Genomic DNA, 15,543 nt, shown 5'->3' with positions numbered 1-15,543 from the left:
TTTCGAAAATTCCGGCGTTATTGCGATACTTTCTCTGGTAGTTGGAGAAAGAATAAACAAGAATATAAATTAATTCAAATTCTGTGAAATTACCGATTCCTTAATCTTTCAAGAAAATGGTGAAAAACTGCCACAAAATCAATTCACTAAAATTGTTTACTTACGGCTGACAAAAAACCTTGAGTAGCCTCGGTGAAGTGCGTGTTTACAAAAAGAATTCTCTGCAAAGATAAACAATTATAAATAAGATTTGGTCTTAATCGTTGAATTAAAAAAAAAAGTGGGCAGATAAACCTACCTTGAAGTTGTTTGTCAGTAGTCAAGTCCTTTGAAGATGATAAAGAAATATATCATGTAATAATCAATTCTTTGTTTTTAGCCGAAAGGAAGACCTCATTGGGCAAAGACTGGCACAGCGCTTGCTTTAGATGCGAGAAATGTAACAAAACCTTAACACCTGGAAGCCATGCAGAACACGATGGTAAACCATACTGCAATCTACCTTGCTACAGCGCACTCTTTGGTCCTGGAGGTAAGTTGCTTCCTAGCAAAATAAAAATTAAAAAAATGCTAAATTAAACAAAATAATAAACAGTTAATTCTAAGATTTTTAAGAATAAAATAAAATGTTCATTCATAAATCATTTGGTAGCTACGTTCACTGTGCTTTACACTTGTTGATTTTATTAAACTAGTATAATCTTTGGCCAGCTGTGTAAACAACAACGTTTGTGTGGAAGACGAAATAAAACAAATACTATAGTATTATTAAAATACCTACTAGAACTTATTTTTAAAAAAAGATATATGACCTTAAAACATATTCGGCATTGCTGGAATTCTAACCAGAGTTTCAAAGATAAATTTACTAAAAAGAATTCACTTTTTGGATTACAATATTAACAAACAAACAAAAATTATTATTCTGAACTATCTGAATTCTTAGCTCTTACCTAACAAGAACCTTTTAAAAATTTGTGACATGGCTTAGAATAGAGAATGGCTAAGAATCAAGCAGAAACGGTAGACATGTATCTACAATAAAATGCATGTAGAAGAAACTTACAATTAAATTATTACCTCTAGAATTACCCCTTGAAAACTCCATCTAAAACTATGATTGTAGTAAGAAGAGACACTGCAATCAAATTTTCAAAATGGTTTTTTAAAGTTCCTTTCATATGAAAACAGATTTTCACATGTTTTGTTTTTTTGTTTTTGTTGACAAAATGCAGTGTACTTTTAGATAATCTCTTTGGGCACAGTTATATATTTACCAACCTGTTAATTTGATCGAGAGAACTATGTTAACATCTCGCTGGATCCGCGACTGTATTGACTGGCTGGCAAAACAGTTATTACCCTGGCAGAATCAAAGCGCAGTGAAGATTTACTTATCCAGTGAAGTTTCAAGCTTTGCAGTTTCCATCTGGCTCTATACCTGGGGGAAAAAAACAAAACGTTACAATAAGTTAAAACACTTTTTCTTTTCAGATGTCTCAAGAAAGTTAAAGATGTTTATTTGATATCAATATAAGAAGAGCCTTTAAGTTGATAACTAAACAGAACCATTAATTTGAGAGAAATAAAAGACCAAAGTATTTGAAAATTAACAAATACAAAATTCTTATCTCATGTTTCTTGTTTCAGGTTTTGGCCGCGGAGGTTCGGAAAGCTATGTTTACAAATGAAGAATGTAATAAGAAGTTTTTCACAACTTGAAAACAAATTAAGATGATGAAATGAAATAAGTTGTACTTGATAAGATGTAATTTCAGTACTAAAAAAAAAAATATTTATTTAAATTATTTATTGGGCATTGTTTATTAAAGAGAAAATTCATTTTTCAATTTTATTTAATTCTATGCTAACAAAATTCATATACTTCTGAATTGTAAATATTTATACCTTCCTCATTACTATAAAAAAATAAAAAGTATTGTTAAGATTTCAAAATATACTGCTTTATAAAGAAGCTCACTTGCTTTATGCTGAAAATAATTTACTTTCAGCCAGATTAGCTATTTTGATTATTACTATTAAGAATTTTGTAAGTGGGGAGAGTCTGTTACTAAGTAATATCTGGAGATCATTGTTATTGTCCATAAAACAATATTAAGTCAGTATCTTAAATTCAAGTGTTACATTAAGGATCTGGAATAAAGTTAAAACCATCAGAAACTCATGAACATAGTAACTGTATATACATAATGACCAAATTATCTATAAAACTTGTGCTTTAATAAATCGATAGTATACACAGTTTCACAATTAAGAGGTAAGGTGTTTCGAAAAAAAACAACTTTTAATTTGCTCTACGTTTCGAGCCAAAGTTACTCCTTCATCAGGAGCTTCTTTTACTGTCAGAGTTGTTGGTTTAATGACCACCAACTTTATAGAAGTTTCTGATGAATTAGAGCAAAAATATAGTTTTTTCAAACAAATTTTTTGAGAAATACCTAAAATTGAATACTGGATAATTTAAGATACCAGTAAAGTAAAATTTCGCTTAGGAAAATTGTAGATAATATTTCTCAGATACAATGTCAAAAATTAAAATATTATTGTATGTAGATGTTTAAACAACAAAAATAATTGTAAGTCTGGAATATCTTCACCATGTAACAATCTGTTCTAAGACTGAAAAAAAAAGACACTGTAAGTTTGAGGAGAGAAAAACCATACTTGAATTTTTGTAATCAGCATTGGCAATCAAAGTTGTCCAGATTAGGACACGCAGCTAGATAAATACCAATGGGAACCACGAGGAGATGTCTGTACCATTGCCTTGGCCAAGCAGAGTTAAAAGTATGGACTTGGATATCATGTCGCAAGCTGATTCAAATTCTTCTCTCCTCATAAGGTTCAATGGCCGTAAATAATAGGAGCATCCCTTGGATTAGGGCCCGATAATCTCCTAGAGGTCCTTCTCACATTGGTCTAAAGTAAGATGGTGTATCTCACTCGTGATACAAAAAAAAAAAAAAGGTTGAGAACCGCTGACTTGGAGGATTGATTGTTGCTCTTCGGCTTACAACTGAAGGTATAGTCGGATGGATTTCAGATCTCTTGTATTTAAATATTTCAAAATCTGTAAATAGATTACAAGCCTCATTTTTAATATTCAATACTCTCCTGCAAAAATTAAAAAAAATATATATATAAAATTATAAAAATGGCCCTGATGTAAACATCAACAAATAAATTTGAGAATAATTAGGGAATAAATGCATAAAGTATTTGTTAATAACATTTGTCAGAATTAGGCAGGAGTATATATAAATTTATCGCCCCTACAAATATATTTATATAAATGAGGTAGCGAAATAGGTGTACATGTTTTAATTAAGTTCTAAATTAGTTTACACGTGGCAGGACGTTGTATATGTAACTATATGTATAAATAAGGCTTCCAGTATTATTATAAAAGAGTATGTATATGTACAGATTCAGTATGTGGAAGACCTAACACATCATCTTGTGCTAAGTTAATTTTCCTTTTCGGAAAAAATAAACTAACCTTTTGCTATTACATTATTCTCATCTGAGTAGACTGAGAGCAGAACTTCAGACCAAAAGAGTAAGGGAGATCAAAGAGATTCCATTCGTCTGTGTGTGTTTATACAAGTGGATGGGCGGGTAGGTAATATTAATTAATGAAGAAATCGTTTACAAGAGGGTAACGATGTTATTGGTAACGAGGGTAACGATATATGTGTTCTCAAAACGTTTACATAATAAATTTGGAGTACTGCCGTGGTGTTTAGAAAAAAATAAAATAAAAAAATACAATACGAATTGCTTGCTCTGTTAACTGATAAGAAATATGAAAATATTGAACGCAACAGAAAGAGAAATTTGGATAAGTTTTCCCTCATTAAGTGGTCATCTCTTCCCGACTGTACTCCAACCAGTTTCAGTTGGTCAAAATGGTTAGTCGCGTGATTACATTATAATATCGAAAAGGGAGAACATAGACATTATCTAGATGATTTAATAGAATTAGGAAATAAAGGTTTTCTACCATATAGTTTTCCTTTTTCGTTAAGAGAGTGTACTACCCACTAACGTATTGTATTCCAACGCGGAGAGATCATAGGTTCGAATCTAGCTGCTGGCCTTTAGATTTTTCTCTTCCTAGGAGCTTCTTACAGCTCACTGTCCGATGATGGACAGTGTTGTCTGTAACGAGAGAACACTGTCCGAAGGCCGGCAGTGTACTGAACCAATAACCTCAGTTGCTGACGCGCCTTAAATAATAAAATAAAAATAATTCAGGAGTCGGTGATGACTGGGGTATGTTGGGCATGCTATCGTGGCTGCTCATCTGAATACCATAATCTATCTGCTAAAAATAATTATTAAAATTTCCAAAAAAAATCGAGTGAAACAACTTTACAAAAGAAAAATAGTATAGAAATATAGGAATAAGTATTGTAAAAAGAATAAAGGAATTGAGTTAACCTACCATTTAGTATTGGATCGCGATGGGTTACAACTGAAGAAATCGACAATAAAAGCGAACTCAATTCTATTTGCTGGAAATTCAATTGTCTTAAAATTGAATCAAAGCAAATATCTCCTTTAGGAACTGTGATACCGTTTGTGTTTTGGAATTTTTTCTTTATATATTTATATATATATCATCAAGGACTTTTTTGGCTATTGTTAAGAAGAATTCTGATAATTTTGACTGTTTTTATTTGATTTTTGTTTTAATTGAGGGTATTATGGATCATATTCTATATATTCTATCCTCTATTGTATATCTCCAATATTATGGAGTATTTACAAATAATTAAAATGATGAAGTATCAATGTAAAAATTTATATTTTAAATTTCATAACTGTTTAGGAGGCACACAGGATGGGACAAGGATAAAATGTGCTGGGGAAAAAGGATAGAAAAACCTGCAGGTAGAGAAGAAAGTTAGAACGTGTTTAATTCTTTTGTGACAGTAGGAAATGGAAGGATCATAGGAGGCTATATCGCGGCAGAGAGGGTTAGGATGATAATCTTGAGTGGAGAGGAGTTTCAGCAGATGGTTTTGGATAAAGCCACTGCTTTGGGATTATAGAAGATATCTCACGGATTGAGTTGATTCAAGTGTATAGTGGAAAGCTTTGAATTTAAGATCTCCTAAAAAAGCCCAATATTGTGCGACAACCTAATAATCTTTAAGAGCTATGAAACTGCTGAACCAAATTTCAAGTTGAACGAAAATATCTGTCCATTGGAATCGCAAAGAACAGTCTCTTCGACTTCTCTATTCTTGTATAGTTGCCTGAGGTATCATTTAAACTTAGGCTTAATGTTTTTTTAGGCCTATCACTTTGATTTGAATTTTTTTCTCAGAGAATATAGATTTTAATGGTGCTCAAGGGAAACAGTAACTTGACGTTTTCAATAATAGTAATATTTCTTTATAGTAAATGAGGGAGACACCTACGTTTTTATTAAAAACTGCTAAACTCAATAAAACTCCGGTAAGTAAAATTCGCGTAATTGTTCTCACCAGTATACTAATAGCTCTTTTACTTACTTTATAGTAGATAACTGGTGAGATTTTTTTGTGATGCTAAGGTGGAAAATACTCGTTCATCTTTAGTCAGATTGCTTAAGTATTTCGAGGGCTATAGTTGCAATAAATTCAGACGGGACAGGAAGTCTGAGTTACAACTCGGTTTCCCTTAAAGCCCTTAAAGTATGCACAATTGAAAAAGTTCTTTGTTTTACAAGTTTCTTTAGAGCATTATAGATTGTTTAGTTCCCCTAATTTCCGCCAGATGTCAGGAGTTAACCGGCTTGTACTGCAGTGAGATGCCTGAAACAATTTGATTTTTTATCTTAGTTTTAAATAAATTTTTGCTGTACTGGTTACATGATGTAAAACGTAAGCTTCCCCATAAAGACTATAGATGCACTACATCTACATTTTCGCTGACTTGTAGTTTTCTCAACAATATCACAGCCGACAACTGACTATGATTGACTCAGAATCTAACGCTCAACGCCTTGGCGGTCGACTAGAATAAAACCAAAAACAATTATTTATAGAGGTAAAATCTATTCTAGCGCCATCGGAAAACCCTTTAAATCAATATATTGTCCAGGAAACAATAGTTCATCGAGTATTGCTCAAATTATGCCTGAAAGGTGATGATGCACTCTTAGCCGTTAGATCTTTCGAATTTCTTAGCAAGGACTATTAATTCTAACACTTAATATGCTTTCTTGTCAGCCCACTGAGTGTTATTACTATGTGCTAGTAGATACTGCTTCATTTCAATGAGTCAAAATTGCGTTTGCTTATCCAAAAGGAAGGGTTTGGAAAACTTGTAACTTTAAATAATTGAATTGAATTGATAAAACAAAGATGTAGAAGAGTTCTGGAGAAAAAAACATAGTTACCAGTATTGCGTTAAAATCTTTCTTTTATTGCCGATCTGAATGACAAAGGAATCAAAATCTGGCTCAGACTAATGATCAGTAACACCAAAGATTCAATATTCAAATAAGCTTTTAAAGAAATGAAAATACTAAATGCCCTGTAATATTGAAAAGCCTGCTTCAATTAACATTAATATTAGTAGAGTATCTTGAAATTTGGGCAGGAGGTAGCTTAGCCAATCATGTCTGAATTTCTAGGAAGCAAAGACTTGATTTTAGTGATTGACCTGATTTTAGTGCCTGCTACGATTGAGTAGACTGTAGGACCCTGCTGGAAGACCTAGAGGATTTAGTTTTGAGGAATAAAGAGACCTTTTTTTCCCCCCAAGTCTTATCATTGCCAAGACTAGTAGTGGCAGCCACTGCGGATCTAAAAATTCTGGCTCCCTTAAGTGTCAGGGTTTGTTCAGGAAATTTTAAGCGTCTGTTATGTTGAATGTATAATACTGCTTTATAGTTTGACTGTGAGAATGTTTGGGGTGGCACTGGGAAACATGCAGAAACGCCAAGACCCCTGAAGCAATGGCTAGTCCACTACCGTCTACGGGATAATAGTAGTTAATTCCGTATTTGTAACTAAACCTAACCTTTCTAATTTACGTAATTTTGGAGTATGTATTCCGTATATTAATTCTACCAACAGTTTTGGTCTGCTTTATTAAAATAGAAAAAGAATTATTCGGCAACGAAAAAAACGGCAATAGTAAAAATGCCCCTAAACTTTTAAAAGTGCATTTAGATGCATCCCAAACCTCACTCCCAAAAAAGTCATTAATGAATTTACCTGGAATACAATTTCAAATAAAATTTGAAAACTTGTCATTTATATATGTATTGCATTTTTTGTTCTTCTCCTTTTTCATTGCAAGAAATCAAATATTGATTTAAATAATGAATTTGAATGCGATTGGGTGTGTGTAAATGGTCCGTGCGGAATGTAACAAATTGATTGCGCCTGGGGTATGACGGCGTGAGAGGAGGTGCTCGTTTGTACCGACTAGTCACACAGTACAGGTAGATTGTGGGGCCTAAGCAGTGCGAGCTGGACAGAGTGCTGAAGTGTTGAAGAGGAACGTGACGAAACTACGCTCACAATTAGACATCAGTTCGTGAGCTATCCGCCCACCCAATCACCATCTTTACACATCTACTCTCCTTCTAGCTTCTTCTTTCTCTTAACGCTACACTACACACACAAACTTTATACATATATATATATATATATTGTTTTTTTATTATTTTTTTTTGAGCGAGTTGAAAAAGATTTTTTGTTTTATATTCTATAGTTTGGAATCTCTAGAAATAGTGCATAACATTGTCTCCCCTGATTTTATTACCTTTTCTATCTAGCATTTATTACACGTACACAAATTATCATAATTCTTTTATTACTTCCTCCTATCAAAATTTAATTAAAAGCATTACCATCCTAAAAGTTATCAACTTCTAGACAAACACTTCAACCACATCTGGGATAGAATAATAAAACAATATCAGTTCTAAACACGGACGATTTGCAGCTAACTAAACATCCTGATAAAATTCAATTAAATTCGAGGTAGAAACTTATCATCACTCAATGACCATCTATACAGAATTTGGAAAGTCTGTACAGCCGAACTTGTGCAGAAGAGAACACACTGATATGGCGTACCCCTGCTATTGGAGACAGATATAGCATCTGGATATTCAGCCACTTCAGTGCTCGTAGGTTCAGATTGGTATATAGGAAAACGTGTTGCAAAGAGTTACTACGATTTGTAGCTCACTTCTGAATGGAAGTAGGATTGTTTAGGCCGTTTACAGTGGCTAAGATATAATTAGCTTTTATTCGCTAATTTACACATTTAGGACTTTCCAATATTCACCAACTGCTCTGCCGGACTTGGAAAAAGAATAAGGATCCACTCACCAAGCATCGAACACACCCATAACAGTAGATGGGCTTTCCTTACTTTATAAAGTAGTGACTTGCCACTTGTATAATAATATAAAGAATCACCTGTAAGACTGAATTTCTAAATTTAATGAAAACTGACAGACAGAAAGTGCCATTTTGATTTAATTCAAACTTTGTACGGTGATAACCAACACATAAATGTGCAACTGTTAATGGAACCATTATTTCCAGGAAAATCAATTGAGGTACCGTCAGAAAGAATGGATAGATTTCCTTCTAAAGTGATAAACATTAAGTGAGACTCAAAGAAAAATTGTTAGTTAGTACTATGGGTAATAAAAAATCTAATCTCTGAAGATAGATGAAAATCCAAAACAGGTCTTAATAAAAAAAATGAAGCAAACTTATTACGGATGTTCAACAATTCGATATATCGCATTTTTCCCCTTGAACTTTGTACCCAAAATTCTCGACTAAGATTCTCTTGTTTTAGACTGTAATAAAGATTTGTAGTTAAAGAGCAAAGGAAAAATAAGAATGGAAAAATGATGAGATACGACTCGTTTTCTTAGTTGGAAAATTAATTTTCACCTTGAGAGACATGTGAATACTGGTATAGGAATATTTTATAAGAATAGAAGAGTGAGAGAAACGCCAGGTAGGTGAGAATATAGAATATTGAACGATATAAGTCCAGAAGAAGAGTAAACTGGCTCCAATTTCGGATCAATGTTTTAACATGAGCTAAAGCTGGGCACCCCTTCGACTCCCCTCAGTGGTAGAGTGTGGGGAGTAGTGGAGAGCGAGAAAGAGAGAGAATTGAATCTCCGGCTCACTCTACGGCTGTAGTTGCCTCAACGTTGGAGAGAGAGAAAGATGGAAATGTGGAATGGGGTGTGGGATGTTCTGCAATTTAAATAGCCCTACCTACCTCAGACTCATAGCAACGCTCCTACACTTCTGCCTCCGGTCCTGCCTTATATTCCCTCCTCCAGGGGAGAACAGTGGCCCCGCTCCCACAAATAGTGAGAGGGTTTTCCCTTTGAAGTACCATACTCTCATCCTCCTTATATGCTAGCGCTCTCTCTACTCATCACACGGTATGCAAACATCAGCCTCTACAGCCTACCTACTACCTTTATACTCTCTACGCTAATCATACACCTCAAACAATTCATTTCGCCTCTCTCATGCTCTCTCATAGCCTACTTTATTATTCTCCAATTTGGGTACGGACAAACGAACTTTTTCTTTCTTCTACTAGTCTTTCCTAAATACAGAGTCACACACACCAAGAAACTATACATTCTGTCACACAATATCCAAGAGGCTATTTTCGATTAAACACCCCCTTAATTGATATTACATCAATTATTCTTTTACATTTAATTTGCACACCTTTTCGCACTATGAAAACACGAACAACCCTATATCCATTTACTCTTAGATAACAAGGGTGTTTCTTTAGGCGTACAGTAAAGAGCAGAATGACATTTCCTATGCAGAATGTATTAAATTTTATTGTACATGTAGTTTAGATTAAAGTGTGCGAATAAAACTTGCATTTTTTTAATTAATATGGTAAGAACACTCTCATATCACTACTAAAAGTTCATATTTTCATCTAAAAATGTTGGTTGGCTTCTACACGATTTACTGCAATAAAAATAATTTTGATTTAAGAACGAGGTGCTGTAGCACATCTAAACATTAATTTTCGTGAACAGAATTTCCAAAAATGGAGTACAGTCTTTATGTAAACAGTACATGAATACTGAAAACAAAACAAAAAATCTTTCAAGAAATTCAACTTTTGGCTAAAGCTAATATCTTCAAACAATTAAAATTATTAGCCGAGTTTTATCATACCATCAAAAAGGTTATTTTTACTGAAGTTATAAAAAATTAATTTTGTATTACAGCTGAGGGCAGTCGATGAATTTTTCTGTTTAATTTTAAAAGAGAGAGAGAGACTACTTCAGAGCAAAGTGTGCGAGTCTTCCAGAGAAGATAAGTTCAAGTAAGCTTTGAGATGAATACAGTTAATAGTTGAGAAGCCAAGCAAAATTCGGAGGAATTTATTTGGCAATTTTGCAGTCTTTTAAACTTACCCGGTGAAATAATTTAAAATGGGAGAACAACACTCCAAAATAGAACTGACCATGATTATGGAGAGCACGGTCAACGAATTAACAATCAAACTTTTTAAGTGACGAAATATGAAACCTAACATTTTTAAACTATAGCTTTTCGTAAGATCAATATGAGAAATATCTATCACAGCCGTGCAAAAATTAAAAAAAAGTTATTTAAACAGTCAATAGAATATTTCAACATAAAGCAAAATTAAAAAAAGAAATCATAAACGAAATAGATAAATCTGTGCGTACAAAAAAGTTCAATTTGGCGTACATTAATAACAGAAATCAGAGAGATTATAACCCAGATTTTTAAAGCTGCTTTTAATAAAAGACATTTGGGCAACCGAAAAAACTTTATCACTTTAAATTATTAAGTACAATTGAGATATAAATTGTATAGAATTAAGGGACTACTTAAAAATTAAAATTAACATCTTACAAAAGATAAACAGAATTAAAGCATCAAAAATAATTTGCGGGGTATGGATTGTCACTTGATCTAGAGCAACTTAATTGAATGCACTTTCAAATAAATTCTTTACGTGATTACATTCATGGAAAAAGCTGGATATAATCTGCTAAATAATTTGAAAATTTTTCTATAAAACATCATCGCTTAAATGTACTCTAACGCCTAAAAATACAGTCTTTCTAATTATTTTAAATTTAGTGAACCTTAACTTCTTTAATTGAGAAAACTGTCACAACGATAAAATAGGATAAATGAAATTTACCTTATTCCTTCAGTAATGTTGTTTAAGCAATCTACAGGCTTTTTTCATCTTCTCTATTCAATTCATTCTGCTTTTTTAATGAGTGCACTAAAAGAAACATAAATTTGTCATCTTTCAACTTTATGATTTTCAATTTGTTTAAGTTTGAAAAAATGAAGATAACAGTTTAATTTAAAATTGCTATCTACAAAAATAAAATAAAGCTTTAAATAAATAAATCCCTAATCAAAATACTAAACTTAAAAGCTTATCTAGTAGATTATTAAGTACATACCTTCTTGTACTTCTTACTTTCAGTACAATTGCCTGTACGGAGTATGTGACATATACTTGATGTGTAACAGTGATAATGTGTCCAATACGTAGATAACCTTACCGACTGCTGAAATAAAATAAAATTAGAAATTGTACAAAATTTATAATTGACAAATGTTAAATATAAAAATATTAATATTACTATTAATATTGAAAAGATTAATTAATTAAATACTAATAGTAGAAGGAACATTTAAATTGAACTCAGCTTCGCCGGTACTTATTTAGAAGGCATCATTGGTAAGTTCAAGGCATCACGTGATGTTACGTCATACGTTCGGTACCTATCTTGAATTTAATTATTTAATTATTACAATAATTAAAAACTACTTAAACTATGTTAATCCACTTCATAAAATACACTTTGGGTAAGTCAACTACATATTCCATATGTATATTGTTTTAGAATAAGTTTTTAAGAAATTATATATCAAATAAAAACTTGGGTTACTGGAGATCTCTAACCCATTTTGGTAATGAGAATAAGAACTTAATGTTGGTTTATAACTTTATTAAACGCTACTATTATTCATTATAATTCAATCATTTTAATAAGATTAATAAGTAAAACTTCATTTACGACTTAAAAGTAAATCAAAGAAAAAAAAGTTTTTTTCAAGACATTCAAGATGGCGGACTGCAGTAGGAAAAATCATATTTCCTTTTTAGTCTTGATACTGGATTTTAAATGATAATTTTATAACTTATTGCTAAGAAGAATGCACTTCAGATTTTAAGCTAACAATAGCATGTATTAACATTAGAAGTTGTACTTCATTAATCGACATAATCCTTTGCTGATTGTGAGAAATAATACTCTGATATTATGAGATTATGAATGTAAGTAAAACCTTAACTTTTTAGTTACTTTTTATCATTGTGCCCAACCTGAAATCTGGGCAATTCGAATAAGTAATCTATTTAAAAAAATTCATATGCGTCACTACAATTGATTGAATATTTCAAGTTTAAATAAAAAGTAATATTTTGTAGAACTGTAACTTACCTAACAGCCATGATTATGCGTCATATTTTATTTCTAGTGTTCATATTATTCAACTAATTAAATTATGAATTCTTCTTTCTTACTTTTTCTTGGCTAGTTATCCCTGATTAATAACAATTACAATTTACTCACTAATTCTAAAATGTCACAAGTCACTTATTCATCTAAAACGTATAACCTACTCACATTTATGATGTAACTAGTATCAAAAGTGGAGATTTCTGAAATGTAAAATATTTTAGAAAATATCCCTGATCTGTGAAACTTATTAAAATAAACCCAACTTGCTTAAAACTTTAAAAATATACCGTACATCAATTTTATCAGAAAAAAAAGTTAATAATATACATATTTAGAAGTACCTATAGAAGAACTTAATGTAATGAGGCAGAAAAACTAAGTTTGGACTAATTTTTAATGTTATTTAAATCAATGGTTCATTAGTGTATTAAAAATTGAAAATTCAAATTTAAATCTTTGCTACTAATAAAGAAAAGCTGTAGATTAATGAAGAAATTTAATTAATTCATAAGGTGGCTCTCTAAAAATTATGTCGAGTGATAATACTTCTGAAAATTAGATTTGTTCTTATTGACTCATCACCATAGCACATAGTTAATGGATAAAATTAGCAATTTTGCATTATAGACAATAATTTGTTCTTTAAAAAAATGTTTAATTCAAGAAGTTTTTTCTTGTAAATTTAGTTTTACAAAAGTAGCCCATAAAACTGGTCAGAGTTTACATTACAATTGTAGAATTGAAATTGTACTGTGTTTGAACCCTAGAATATGTTTATAATTACTGAAATAAGAGCAACATTCTCTGGTTTCTTACACACTCTTTAGTGGGAAATGAACTTTCCACTTATTTAGAGATATTAGCGCCCCAGAGCGGACCCCCAGCCTCAGCCTAACAACCACATATAAGTAACTGCTAACTTTAGAGTGTAGCAGGTGTTCATCAATGCAAATTTAAAGCATTCTTTAATAGATAAAATTAATAATTTATATTTCCAATATTTTTAGTTTTTTAAATCAATATAAAACAAAATTATAAAATGATATTAGCTAGATGGTAATATCAAAATCATTTTAAATGAGTAAAGTAATTGCCCAAATAATTTAAAAATATTTTATATTCAAGTTACTTTAAAACATCTAGGCTACTTAAATTTTGGTCTTCATCTACAAATATATTTAAATTTTACTTTTGTAATGCGATAAGAAAAGTCATAATCTGTATTTATTTGATCTTAAATGTGTGATTTTTACAATTTAAAAGAACATTTAGAAGTTATTTTTGGATATTATACCATGCATGACTACAAATTTAATGAGTGTTCTCAATTAAATTAACACAAACAAATTTTATGAAATTTGAGAGCACATTTCTTCCAAAATTAGTTCACACTTTTGCGCATTGGCTATTCTTATTATTCTTATCGATTAAATCGTTATACCTACTTCAAATTTATGAAATTAATAACTTATTTATTTCTATTGATGTCCATCTCACTACAGAAGATAATTAGAATTTACTGATATGTTAAATACTTCTCTTCAGATATTAATTTATACTAAATTACATAATTTTCTAAGTGCTTTTCTTTTTCTTTTAGATTTTTGTGAATTTGAATTCAGTTTCTAAACTTTTTATGTCTTAGCTGTTGTTAACTTGCTGTACATTTCTTTGTTGCAAATTTTGCTAGACACTGTACTCGTCAGTGGAAGGAAGTGTCAATACTCAACTATTAGAACTTGGAGATGCCTTATCATCCAAGCTTCTCATACAGTTTAAAGCCCATTTGAAACAGAAAGTTTGATTGAATAAATTGACGTTCAATAGAATTGAAATTGTGGTAAATTTATGCGATTTCATGGTTGTTCAGTCCTGCTTCAATTTAAAATTGATTTAATGAAGTTTATCGATCCTGCTTTTCTTACGTTTGTCCACACCTGGTGTTACCAGAGTTTTGAAATCATTGAAAAGTTTTTTGAAATAAACTCTTTACTGTTTACAATTTTTCTTTTGTCTTTCCACGGCTGTACAGCCCTAAATAGACCTTTAACAAGGGTCTTTAACAAGGCTTCCCTGAACTTTTTGTTCTCTTCATCGCCAAGACCTGCAACACTAGGTACACCCGGTTTACTATCACAGCTTTTCCATTCTTGTGGCCTAGTCAGCGAAATAGATGATGTTAATGTGTCAATGCTCCTTTGTTTGCCAATTCTATTGATTTCCTTCTTCTTCACCGATCTGAAGATGTTTCTCAACGCTTAGCTCTGCCAACAACACAGTTCTTCTGCCCGTTGAGCATCCAAGGTCCTAGAACAGTTTTGTGAATGTAAATGATTTTCTTATTACAACTTCATTTCCAGTTCATTTTAAGTAACAAGCGTCTTCGTCAACATAAATCTCCAAGAACTGTAGTTCATTAAATCATGAATAGAGCAATCCCTGTAGTTAAATCATTGAAATTCGTTTACCCTGAGTCATTCTTGTGTTTCATTGCGTTATATTGATTCTTGGCAATTGTTAATTAAGATAAGAAATAGTAATTGGGAGAATTACGATATAAGAAGCGTATAGGGGCTTCTATGCAGTTCTTCTTTTCTACAAGAAGCTAAACAAATCCTTGATTTTCAATTATTTAATGACTGAATCATAATTTTATGCAGCAAATAATTTACTGTAGACTATTGCAAATACTTGGCCCTAAATGTTTATTAAAATTTATTAAGCATAATGTAATTAATTGTTTTTTCTTTTATTTTCAGTTGGTGGCGGGAGTGTTAAAATCCCGGGAGTGATTGCAACGAGAGTGTCCCTTTTTTTTAGTGTGTTTTGATTTTTTATAAACATGTAATTTAAATTTTCTAAATTCCGTTTAAAAAAAAAAGTCATGCGTTTTAGTTTTTTTTTAAAATTTCGTATGTTGTGAAGTGTCCAGTGAGGATAGAACTACTTAGCTGAGAGACCTCTTAACTATAAGG

At 31.6% G+C, this 15,543-nt stretch overlaps 1 protein-coding gene and 3 long non-coding RNA genes across 5 annotated transcripts in view; 2 read left to right on the top strand and 2 right to left on the bottom strand.

The window, feature by feature from the left end:
* LOC141450783 (uncharacterized) overlaps window positions 1-438 on the bottom strand; it is an 18,366-nt gene extending 17,928 nt beyond the window's left edge. For both annotated transcript variants that reach the window (XR_012456316.1, XR_012456315.1), the window contains exons 1-2: window positions 299-438; window positions 165-221 (exon numbers count right to left, since the gene is read on the bottom strand). This is a non-coding gene — a long non-coding RNA (uncharacterized lncRNA). The remainder of the gene's footprint in view (window positions 1-164; window positions 222-298) is intronic.
* The window catches only part of LOC141450782 (cysteine-rich protein 1-like), a 14,701-nt gene extending 12,726 nt beyond the window's left edge, over window positions 1-1,975 (top strand). The window contains exons 2-3 of the mRNA XM_074121590.1: window positions 380-532; window positions 1,651-1,975. Coding sequence (XP_073977691.1) covers window positions 380-532; window positions 1,651-1,691 — 194 coding nt within the window. The 3' untranslated portion in view covers window positions 1,692-1,975. The remainder of the gene's footprint in view (window positions 1-379; window positions 533-1,650) is intronic.
* LOC141450784 (uncharacterized) lies at window positions 1,287-12,740 on the bottom strand. The gene is made up of 4 exons (XR_012456317.1): window positions 12,548-12,740; window positions 11,501-11,608; window positions 11,227-11,313; window positions 1,287-1,441 (listed from the first exon to the last, which is right to left on the bottom strand). It is a non-coding gene; the product is annotated as an uncharacterized lncRNA (long non-coding RNA).
* Window positions 11,759-15,543, top strand: LOC141450785 (uncharacterized). The gene is made up of 2 exons (XR_012456318.1): window positions 11,759-11,909; window positions 15,328-15,543. It is a non-coding gene; the product is annotated as an uncharacterized lncRNA (long non-coding RNA).

Source organism: Rhodnius prolixus, unplaced genomic scaffold, assembly GCF_049639745.1.
Source record: "Rhodnius prolixus isolate KJV_2025 unplaced genomic scaffold, Rpr scaffold_8, whole genome shotgun sequence".
NCBI lineage: Eukaryota > Metazoa > Arthropoda > Insecta > Hemiptera > Reduviidae > Rhodnius > Rhodnius prolixus.
The sequence above is the reverse complement of the archived record's forward strand: the minus strand, read 5'-3'. Positions and strand labels throughout refer to the sequence as shown.